At 43.5% G+C, this 12,279-nt stretch overlaps 1 protein-coding gene across 1 annotated transcript in view; it reads right to left on the bottom strand.

Annotated features, from left to right (window-relative positions):
* Nucleotides 1-607: 607 nt before the first annotated feature.
* Nucleotides 608-12,279, bottom strand: part of NSG2 (neuronal vesicle trafficking associated 2) — a 36,715-nt gene continuing 25,043 nt past the window's right edge. The window contains exons 4-5 of the mRNA XM_009568039.2: nucleotides 4,109-4,219; nucleotides 608-2,580 (exon numbers count right to left, since the gene is read on the bottom strand). Of these exons, the coding sequence (XP_009566334.2) occupies nucleotides 2,389-2,580; nucleotides 4,109-4,219 (303 nt within the window). The 3' untranslated portion in view covers nucleotides 608-2,388. The remainder of the gene's footprint in view (nucleotides 2,581-4,108; nucleotides 4,220-12,279) is intronic.

The raw sequence follows: 12,279 nt of genomic DNA, 5'->3' as shown, positions 1-12,279 counted from the left end.
GGCATATCACTCCATTTCAAAGAGCTGAAGGATTTGAGGAAATACAATCTGCTTTCTGAACAATGTGAGATGAGTATAGTGGTTTTGTCAGAAACCAAGCTGCAGAGTTTGGATACAGAACTTTTCAAAGTTCAGCCGTAGCTCTTGGTTTGTCAGCTGTATTTCCCTGAAGTGCTCCTTTTTTCTAACAGCCCTTCTTACAAAGCCTGCTCCAGCATACATGAACACTTGCGTTTGGAGTAGACGGCAAAGCAGACATTGCTGCCAGCCAAAGCTTGTATCCTTTGTTGGTCTTAAAATGGGAAAGGAGCGCAAGTCCCTCTGTAAAGTCAAAAATCACCAATAAAAGCTTGGGTTTAATTACTATTTTTCTATTTGCAATTGAAAAATGGGCAGGAACATAGGGTATGAACTCACAACCATTAAAGGGGAAAATTGCAGGCTCTGAAAATGCCTCCAGAAAGTCAGAGTCATCTCAAGTCCCATGCAAAGGTGCAGCCTCTGCTGCAGTCATACTTGGCAGCACTAGGCATGCACACATTGCTACCCACCACCTCCCAGCCCACAGCATGAGTCGCCGAAATAACTCGCTGGAGCCACAGCAACACTCAGTCACATCTAGCTTTATTTTAATCCCGTCAGAAAAATTCAAGAATTACACCAAAAAATACTTCAGTCTCTGCTACCTACTGACAAAAGATACACCACAAAATTATAAACTGTTCAGTGGTTTGCTGGAGTTTTGATTGTTAGTGGAAGAAGTGGTTTGTACATTTTGAGTGAGAAATGAATTTACAGGTGGAAAGGGAAGGAAGGATAGGAGATCAGACAATGGAATTTGGCACTACGTTTTTAGCTACACTATACAGGTATTTATCATGACGCCTGTTAGGACTGAGGAGTTCTGCCCTCATTTACATCCTCTAGTGTCTATGTATGCGAAATGGAGGACAAAACTGCCTAATGCAGGGGAAGAAGGGGTCATTTCCTAATTTCCATCCCAGTTTAGCCACATAACTGAAAAAGCAGCCTTAGTCAAATGTGAACCTTGCTCTCCCTGTGCAGTCTGCTCCTGCCGCTCAGTCTCACCCTGCCTGTGCTACCAAGGAGCAGAGCTGCTCTGCAGCAATGGCTCGCAGCTCTGAAAAAAGATAATCCTTTTTTTAAAAAAAGAAAAATAATCCCACCAGTCCGCACTAATTGCCACTTCCGTTTGTGGGGAGATGACTTTTTACATTGGCCAGATTTAGATTAAGCTTGAGGTCTGGTCTGTGTTGCCAAGTAGATATTTGATGGAACCCTCGTACTCTGAGAGCATATTACGGACATCCGTCTCTAATTACCTACGATGACATTAAACACTAAAGTATCTGATGTCGAAGGAGGGAAGCAGGAGCATCTCATTTCATGAGTGAGGGAAAATTATGGGCTGAAAAGTTAGAAGCTTAATACTGTTCTATACTATCACTACTCTTGAGAGGCTCCTTAATTTATTTCTCTTGATGACCCTCTGGGGGGAGGTCCCAAAGGATAAAGCTCCATGTAACTTGCCAAAGGTTATGCAGGAAATCTGTGCCAGCAGCAGAAATAAAGCCCTGATCTCCTGAATCCTAGCTCTGTGGTCAGAAACATATTCTTGATTTCACCGTGGCAGCCCCTTGTCTGCTTCTACCTGGCTCCATATCCAAGCACCAACCAGGATTTCAGCCTTGGAGCCCAGCCAAGATCACCAGCACAGTGAGGACTCATTACAAATGCTGAGATCTTTCTGGACTTACTTTGGCCACAGTGCAGGGCTGAGTGTGCATGTGTGTTTGCACGTCTATATGTTTGAGGGAAGAGGGGATGCTTGTATTCATCTATCAGAAAATGAACACCAATGCTAGATTCAATTTGACAGCAACATATTCCTCCCTTTGGCAAGCTAAACAACATCACAATCTCTTTGTAACAGGTTCTCTCTACTCTTTCTCTCGAAAGGACTTCAGCTGTTCCTTCACTGCACGTTAAGCCATGTCACAGCTTTCCAGCAATGATAAAACTTTGCGGGATTCTCTTTGCTGCTTTTATCCTCTCTGGCTGTTTATCTAATTTGCTTTTTTTGTTTTTTAATTTCTTTTTCTAACAAATAGTTAAGCAATGATTTAAAAATATTTTTACATTGTAAGGTACAGTCAACATCAAACATGCCTTTGTACAAGAGCTCGACTCAGTTACAAATCAACGAGAACAATGCACGAAAAGAAATAACCATTAAGATGACTCCTGCACTTGGGTTTAATTTATTCCTGTCATGCTGTTAGCACAGCACCCTCAGCTAGAGTAATGCAGTATAGACATGGTGTTGTCCCCCCACCCTCCCAATTTGCCTGTCACCACTTGTTAACTTTAATGACCTTCTGTCTTGGCAGCCTTGGCTTCGTGGTTTACCGATCCTGAAGACAGCCAGGGCGATACAGCCCGGGAGCTGGTCTGCTTGGCCATGCTGTAGTGGCTGATGACAGTGTAGAACCTGCCCCGGGAGTTGGAATCCTGTGCGGAGTAGTAGGCATCCAGCGAGGCTGGGATGCACCGCTTGTGCTGGAAAGGAGGAGAAAGAAAGAGAGGTAAAGGGTGGTCTCATCAGGCTCAGGCTCGCGCTTTAAAAATCTCAGTGTTACTGTTTGCAGGCATGACATTTGACTCAGACTTGCTGTAGCAAGAGCATCTGCTGTGCAGCCCCGACTGCCTCTCAGCACCATGGGAATGCACAAAGTTTAGAGTCGGGCAGCAGCCTTCAAAGCCTGTTGCTAATGGCAACCCTGATTGCAGGTTTATTTCATCCATGGATGGGAAACAGGGACTGTAAAATGAAGATCTGACTGGTTTGGTACGTTACTGGCATGCACAGAGACCGAGACCCCTTGCTGGAGTCCTCGCTGAGCAGCTCTGTTCACCTGCTGGACTGAAAGCTCTGTAAAGCGAAGCCCGGAATTAATCCTCAGGCAAGCAGAGGATGGGCAGAGGCAGAATAAGCTGCTTACATGCTGCTCTGTTACAGGGTGTTATCTCTGACCTGTAGGACAACCACCTTGGTTAGGGATGGTGGGAGGCACAGCCCAACTGCCCAGCCCTTGTCAGAGCTGCTTCTCTGTGCACACACTGCCCCTGCATCTCCCCTGCGCTACTGCAAACACCTGAGTACTAAGAACTGCACATACGAAACACTTCTCTTTGCAACAGCTGTAAAAAAGTGGACAAATGGGAATAAATGCCAAAGTAGCACCAAGGATACAAAGGGCCCCAGGTACAATTATGATTAAATTTTGAGATACCTCAACTCCCAGTTCAATGTGACTGGCTGAAATCTTGAGTACAAAATATTTAATCTTTTCAGAAGCTCAGGTTTGGATTCTGAAATTCATGACTCCATCCTAACTTAATTTTTATATAACCTAAGAGAACAATTCACAATGACTAATACACTAACATCCTTACTGTATTTTCCAGCCCACACACTATCCCCAGTGTGAGTTTATGAGTTTATTCGCAGTAAGGAGTCACTGAACTATTTTACTATTTTGCAAACTTTTTTTTTTACAAAATCTCAACAGACCAGGCAATAGTTCTCTGTGAATATTCAATATAAAATCACTAGGCAGCACGGTTTTCGCAATTAAGCTCTATGGTTTCATTCTTGATAGAGGCTCAAAAGCACCTAAAAATGAAATACATGGGGAAATTCGGATTTCCTCACAAAGGACACGTGTGCCAGGATTCTGGGAGCTTGCTTTGCATTAAAATGTGTGGCAGTAAACCTCAGTCATTTGAACGTGTGGGAAGCAAATGCGGGTTTCCAGCTGCAATAAATCCATTCACAAATATCATGGATTGTTCCTGAACATCTGTCTATAGTGTTCACCAAATGCTAATCCCAGCAATTACAGTGTAACAGTAGCTGATGGAGGCAGATGCAAGTCCACATTTCCCGTAACACTTTTCCCATTTCAACACATTCTTGCCAAATGTTCCGTTTGGCCTGGTCAAAAAAAGCAGACTAGGCTGTAACCATGTAGTCAATTACAGTCTATCATTATCTCAGGCAATTCATCCATCTGAAGTTTCTTACCTTATAAACAAATCCATCTGGGCAACTGTGGTCGTAAGTGAAGGCTTTGTATACCACAAGAAACACTATGCAGGCAAGGAATGCAAGAGCCAGACTTATGAGAATAGTGACCTACAAAAGAGGGATAATGTTACTCTACATATGTTAAAATGGCATATGAGCAGCCTCATAATTAAATGACTTATAGTAACAGCCATCCTAACAGACTGCAGTCTTCACTCCACTGTGCAGTAGTTAACTAAGCATGGTAATTGAATGAATGTGAGATCCAATAGCCCTGAATTCTCACATTACTTCCATACCCTTTCAGGAGTGCACATTTCTGTGTTTAACACCTTGTAAATGTATGGATTTTGCTGAGGCATTACGTGTTCTCCATGGCTTTGTGTTCCCAGGCTCTCAGCTTTTCAACCAGCATCATCATCTGCTGGCTCAGCGGGATCTGCCAGCAGCCACAGTCCACATTCGGGGTCTAATCTGTGCAGATAAGCTGCCCTACAACCACGGCGAGATCCCGCTTTTCTGATAGCAGAGGTAGGTGAGCATGTAAGAAGAATGAGGTCTTTGTAGCACACATCCTGTGAACCTTCCAGGCAATGCAACAAGCAGCAGTTGTGCCTTGCAGAGGAGAGGGCAGGAGAAAGTGAATCCTTCACTATTTGTCAAAGCTGTAAAAGGAGAATACCTCAACCACTGACAAAGGCCAGCACGTAAATTCTGCAGCGTGTCCAAAGAGCAAATGCCGGGGCTGGAGGTACCAGACACAACACCCTCTCTTGAGTTCAATTATTCCCCCTCTTCTCATTCCCGCACAGGTTACTTTGCTGCACTACTCTGTTTCTTTGCTGCAGTTCCTTTCTCTCCAGCCCTTCCAGGTCCCTCATAAATTGTTTATTCAACAGCCAGTGTCCTGGCCCTATTCAGATGTCTTCACTGAGGCCCTGATCCTTGGTTTTAGCTGAGCTGTGTCCCCCCTAAACACCAAACAAGGATCCCAAATGCACTCTTGTTTTCCCCTTCCACAAAGTTTTCTTGGTCTCAGCTGGTAAATCAGAAAACGGAGCATAAAAGGCTCTGGATTTCTACTGCCTAAATTACAGCAACCCATCCTATCAAGATTGCTGTCTCACGCTTATCTGGATTGGCATGAAAAAATATCATAACCCCTCGGGCTCCAGGTTTACCATGCAAACTAGAGTTCCTAATCAAATGAACTCACTTACAGAGATGATGGGGGTGGGAACAGCAGTAGTGGAAACATTTAAAGCTGTTGCATGGCCCGCAGCATCTTGGGCAGGGAGCAGCAGCAGGTTCCCCGCTTGCTCTGGCTCACTGGGACTGGTCATCAGCAGCACACCTTTTTCAGGATGTTTGGCTGCCTGGAAAAGGGGCTGCAATGTTCCTGTGCTCACACTGAGAAAGTTCCTACAGCCAAAGTTTGAAGTCGGGCATGGATTCACAAGAGGGATAGCAATCAATGAGGCTTTTTCCTACTCACACCCTCAATCTGTTTGCATCAGAGTCCTACTTTCCCACCACGGCAGAAGAAGCTGAGCCCAGGGCTGCAAATTCTGCCCAGTCACATCAAAATATACCCACTGCGAGAGCCACGGTGGCAGGATGTGGCACAGACTGTTTGCCTGCCTCTGGCTAACGCTCTAGCCTGCAGGCACAAGTTGTTCCCTAGCTAACGTATAGGAGACTGGTGATGGTAGAAAGTGGGGAAATAGACAGGTAATTCCCACAGCATAGTGGACAGGCTTGTCAGGAACAGCAGCTAATCCAGAGCAAGCTGGCCACATCCCAGAATTCATCAATATAATACTATTAATATAACAATACTATTATGTAATACTAGTAATATTATATCAGTAAAGATATTATCATTGCTTAATATTGGTTCACACTGAATTTTGCCCCAATTCTCTCCACTGGTTATAGTAATTCTGAGAACCTTTATGATATGCAATCCCTGCACAGACTCAAAAGGGCCACAGTAATTGCTTGCAGTGCAGAAAAGACTTCTCGCCCTCATCAGTCCTGCAGAAAGATGCACTGCCTGTTGAGATGTATTCCTACATGTCACATAGCACATTGGGACTATTGCTCAGAGAAGCTAAAGAAGCTCTGGCAATGCCACCTGCAAAGCTGCAAGATCCAGAAATAGAACTGTGGAGGCTGTTTTAAGACAAAAGAAAGAGCGAAGGTAAATCTGCATGTATGGTGTTAAATCTGACCCAACATATCCAGTCTAAAACTCAGGAAAGAGAAAGGTGTGGAGACTATATCTAGCAGGAGAGGTTCATAAGTTCATTGTTAAATCAGAATATTTTAGAATACAGTATAAAAAGGTAAGAAAATAGGGGTTAACAGGCTTTTCCAGCAATGAAAAGTTCACTGAAGCCCCAACCCACCTTTTAGAATAACTGCTCCTATTAACCTTCTCCTTGGGGCCTAATCTGCTGCAAAATGGGTCAATTAAGCAAGAGGCAGCTGCAGAGGGAGAAGCACTTACTGCTCGATCTCACCAGAAAATTCACGTGTAAGAGTCCTGGTGTGCTGAAAAGGTAACTGGTAGAAAATGAGTACAGTTACATCTATGAATTGCACTAGATTGACCAAGAAAATATGGACTCCACCTCCTCTCCACCAAAGCACACTTGCCTGCATGTGTGGAATATGCCTGCATGTGTGGAATATGCCTGCATGAATGGAAATATTTCAGCCCAGCCTTGTGGTAGCCCATGGGCTCCCAACCTGGGGAAGCCATGTACCTTTTCACAGTGCTTAAGAGGCAGAAATCTCAGTTAGAAATAATGGGAGATGAAAATGGAATTTTCTGTGATTTCTGCCCCAAAGAGAAGTCATATTACATCTGAAAAAAAAGGTTAAAATGTCACTTTGAAAAAGCACAGTCAAAAGGAGAGACTTCCTAGATGAAGAAGGGTAACACTCTTTAGTTCTTCCAATAGGTACCTGGGAAAAAGACCCGTCTCCAACAAGAAGAATCACAACCAAGCTCTTGGAGGCAAATGAAGACAGGCATTTCCCTCGTGGAATAGATGTCCATTATCTCTTCCCCATCTAAAAGAGGAGCATGTTAGGCCTGATACTTCTTCTGATAACAACTTGCATAATAATGCAAAGATGCCAAAGGTACAAGCGCCTTTTGTAGTTAGTTTGAAGGCACTACAGCCAGATGTACATCTTACTATAACAAAGCCAGTGCTTAGAAAGCAGCCCTGGCTAGAAATTCAGAAAATAAGAAATGCTCAGCCCTCCAGTTTGGTTGTTCTGTCCTAAATACAATGCACAGCGAAAAAAAGAAATCTTGCTTAGGTTAACCTGAAGGAACAAATTTGTGCTCAGGGCAAAGAAGAGACAAAGGGCAATGAAATTACACGAAATGCCAGCCGGGAATACATGAGAGTGTAACTCAGTGAGAAAATACCTCTTGTTGCTGAGCAATAAGAAGCTGCTCATCCTCTACCTCTCTTTATTAAATACAACCTTCATCATCAAGGCTAGCAAGAGCAGCACACCAGCAGGACACATAAGCCCAGCACGCGTGATTCGCCCTGCCCTAATGTCGACCTGGTTCCTTTCTCCCCCTCTGCATCCCTCTTTCCTCAGTCGCAGAGTGATTTCTCAGGGCTGACTGCACCCAGATGAGGGGTGGTAAAAAGGGAATATCCCTGAATGGTGGGATGTCTCCCTCACCCAGAATGACTCTGTGCCTGCTTTCCCTAAGTGTTGCCACTGAAGTTGTTTTGAAGGCTTCCCACTCTGAGCCAGTTAAAATGGCCAAGATTCCTTTAGCCTGCAGAAAAAGAAACAACCAAGCTGTCTGGAGCGAGAATGAATGTTCTTTCTTTCGTTAAAACCCATGTACATGCATAGCCTATGGAAATGTCCATTAGTAATGTGATTTGACTGGTTACTTTCTTCTTGTCTGCCCACTGAGCCCCTAATAAATTCCCCTCTGCTCTGTTGCTCCGCTTCGGCAAAGTGCTGACACCCAATTCATTACCTCCAGGGAGAAGGTCCCTTCCGCCGAGCTCTCCTCTCCCTCCGGGGTGTAACTGAGCCTGTTCTCACCTCCCTCCCACCATTTAATTCACTTGCAAAATTACAACTTAACACAGTATTACACATGATGATACACAGTGTAAAATTGCTCTGGGATGAAATGTCACCCAAGATATTAAAACCCAGAGGAAAGGGAAGAAAAATCCACCCCCGGAAATTTTGCAACGCTAAAGCTAAGATCCACCTCTCTAGCTACATCAGAGCATACAAAGCTTCATTAATATTCAAACGCCAAAGAATCACAGAGCTGCAATACCTAATAAACCTCCACTTTTTTTTATGATTAACATGAACCTTGGCAGTCTCTAAGCAATATAAACACTCACAGAGGGGAAATAAAATTTAGTGAGCACATAAAACCTAGGAGTGCTGCAGGCATGAATCTGTCACGTGTGACTGCTTGAGTGGGTAAAAGAAGGGGGGGGATTCACCTCCCCCTTCCCCAAAGTCTTATATGGTTCCCAAAGGTTCCCATAAGAGAGGAGCATCTGTTTGAATGGAGAAAAGTGAACATCATTACAACACCAAAAATCTCCCCATCCACCACAAAACACAGAAGGAGGACCTGAACATCCATGAAAAATGATGTCAGCCTCCTATTACTAAAAACACACTTGGCTTGGGTCCATCCCACTTTTCCCATAGGTGAGGTACATGTTGCACTTTTCACAACAGTCTAGATAAAAAAAAAGAAGTGGCCTCGCAAAGCAACAGGACATTAGTTGCCACTAGGGTTTTTTTCCAGTTAACCTGGCTTTCATGCTGTCCACCGAAGTATCCTTCCTACTCTGTTTCAGTTCAAGAGCTGCCCAGGATTTTTTTATTATTTTTAAATCTAAAATTCCCTTTTCCCCTCACTGGCTACAATGAAAAGCCTTATTTAAAAGCAAACCAGAGAGCAATGCCACATCCAAACAGCAGGGCATTCTTTTAATTGTCACTTCCACCGCAAGGTTTCTAAATTTTTATTCCTTATTGCAAAGGAATTTCTGGTTTATGCCCTTATTTCAGAGAGGCTGAATACCCTTCACTCGCTATGGAAGTCAAAAAGAGCTGGGAGCTGCTGGTCCCTCCAAAAATCAAGCCTTAGGGACTTTGACAGCAACACTGATAACCTGCTGAGCTGCAGAGCCTGCAGGTAGCTACTAATCAGCGTTGGGCTGGACCTAACTGTCACACAAACCAGTAAGGTTTTCGGTGCCACGGAGTCCTGGGAAACTTGAACTCTCTGGAAATACCTGGGAGAAAAAAAGGAAGCAGAGGAAGGTGGATCCTGAACAGAGGCTGATGGGAATACTGCTGCACAGAGCAGAAATTCATAAGGAAGGATTTTCAGGCAGTGTAAGTGGGGGAAGGGTCTGTCAGCAGATGGCAGTTCCCTCAAATTTATGCACTGTTTGAACTGAGTTGACAAATATTTTTTTTTCCCCAGTGGGGACTGGATGCAGACGGCTCTCTATTAGTATTCAGCATCCAACCTATGCTGGTGAGTTGTGGAGGGTGCAGTTTTTTCCCCACTTAAGGCACACATTACTTGCTCTAGCAGCTGGAGGAACATAACTTAAAATCATGGCCCTGGTGTCAGGGCTTGTCATTCCACCTTTACGTTTTGTTCACAGGCACCGCTGATGGTGTAGCGCACTGTGAGGACCAAGCGCATAAAAGATAAAAAAATTACTGGATAGGGAGAGAAAATAACAGGGGCATTTGAATGCAAGCCACCTCACACTGAAATACAAAAGATATCCTACAAAACTGTGAAACACCACCTTTTGAAGAAGTAAAGGGTTGGTTTTTTCTAACCCAAACTACAATTATTCTATGAAATAAATTACAATTCATCTAACAAATTTACTCTGTACAATATGCTTGGCAGAAGAAGCTCAGTGAGATCTCAAAAAGATTAGACATTCATATGGAGAGCCTCCATAGGCTTAATAAAACAAAAGACGCAGTGCCCTCTTCCACTGAATTCTCGTATTTTATCACATGAACCAGTCACTGAGACCCAAATCCACAAAGGCAATCAAGTGTCTAAATCTCCTTTAGTTTCCTACAGGACACTAACATCAGTAAGCACATTCTGTAGGCTCAGATGTTTTCAGAGGGGTAAGAAATTGTCCATTTGGGGTTTTCATACACTGTCCTGACACATCTGCCTCTGGCATCATGAGTTTACAATGAGTTTCAGCTAGTTCGGTACAGCACTACAATCTTTGTGCTCCACTAGTAAAGCTCAATCACTGCTCATACTCATGCAGCAGCCTTATCATCTGCTGGCTAAAATTAACTTGGAAAATCACTGTGCTGCCCGTTCTTTGGGGGGAAACCAGCTGCATTCAGTCTAGTTTTGGAGGAACTTGACAAGATTCGCTTTCTGTTTGTGGACAAGGCACAAGACCCAGGATCCCAGGCATTTGAAGACATCCTCCATTTGCCACAGAAGTGGAACAATTCTCAGTGTGTAAAGAGATGATGTGATCTCTATCAATCTATCTGAAGAAAATAGTGCAGAGCATCTCTTCTGTGCTCATGCAACTCTTGTGAGGGGCTAGCAAGCATGGATTTACATCATCTCTTTGCAGAAGAGAAAAGATTCTGAATGAGGCAAAATTTGATATAAACAAAACTGGCAGAAGTTCTGCCAAGATTGTTTCCATAGAAGGGCATAAGAGCTATGCTTGGATAGGTAACAATTCTCCTTCCCTAGTTACACCTGGAAAACAACCTAGACAACTTGCCCGCATGAAAAAAAAAATCACAAAATCATCAATCCATTTGCCACAGAGCCAGTCCAGAGGTCCTGTTGTTCAGTAGAAAGGTTTCACCCATAAGAGCATCTCACTATATGTTCACAGATTCATGAGGCCATTATAAGGATCTTTGCTTGACAGTGAAAAATTCAAGAGGTTATTTTTTTCCCCTTCATCCCATAACTTCTTCCAGCTGATAATTAAATGTAAGATTGACAACATTAGATCTAGACTTGAAAGCTGCAGCTAGAGTGAAAGATTCCCAGATCCAGCTGCCTACCCTGGCAACCTCATATTTGTACGCCAGGATGAAATCCAAGCATGACCCACATAATCACTTGAATCCAAGCCGCTAATGCAAGAAAATTCAGGCACATTGGCAGGGAGGGAGCCACGGGCTGACAGGTCACTCAGATGGATCAACCAGGGGGACTCTGAAATACACCCCAGGAAGAGCGGCTCTACCGTTTAGACCCAGCCAAAGAAATGATGTAGTGCATTGCCCAGCATCCTGTTAATATAGCCTGATCTGCTTTGCAGGTAAAAATTATTAGTCTGCACTTCTTCAGAAATGAAATTTCACTACTGAATTTTAACAATCTTTTTGTAACAAATCACTGATTTTGCTGGTTTTATGGTAAATGTTTAGCCTGTGAAATTTTGAAAGGCTAAATGAAAAGGAGTGACACAGTCGGGTCTTCGTATTTGCCCGGTACTGTTCAAGAAGATGTAGGATTTGTCCTTTATTATTACAGCACGGCTTTATTCTAGATGGTGTCCAGATTCTTAATTAGCATCTCTTAGGAGGTGCTTTGTAAGAGGGAAATGTCCTTAGTAATGTACTATGGGAAAATACTCCTTAGTGATGCATGGCTTCTTACTCGGAATCTTAGAATTACTTTATCTTACTTTATCTTAAATACTTCATCTTAGAACTCATAACCATAGAACAATTTGGCCTGACATCTCTCAAGAACACTGAACCCCATCCATGAGGATGGAAGAATCTTTGAATCCAAAAACATCTCACGTCTGCTTCACTTCATTGGGTTCCTTTCACACAGTCCAGCAATCAAAGTCCAAAACTCAAGAGTAGAAAAAAGAAAGGGTCATTTGTCCAACCACCTAAAAGCCTCAAAGTATCCAATTGAAACAGCAATCGCTGCCTCCCTGCTGGTTTGCTATCCCAGCCATGTCCCTGTTGGCTCTATGCATCTCTGCATTCACCAACCCACCACGACAACACCAGTGAACCTCTCCAAGTTTGCACATCTTAACAAGAAACATCCATCTTCTGAGATGACTACATAACCATCAGCAATTCCTCTG

The sequence above is a fragment of the Cuculus canorus genome, chromosome 14 (genome assembly GCF_017976375.1).
Source record: "Cuculus canorus isolate bCucCan1 chromosome 14, bCucCan1.pri, whole genome shotgun sequence".
Taxonomy (NCBI): Eukaryota; Metazoa; Chordata; class Aves; order Cuculiformes; family Cuculidae; genus Cuculus; species Cuculus canorus.
This window is presented reverse-complemented; position numbering and strand designations above follow the sequence as displayed.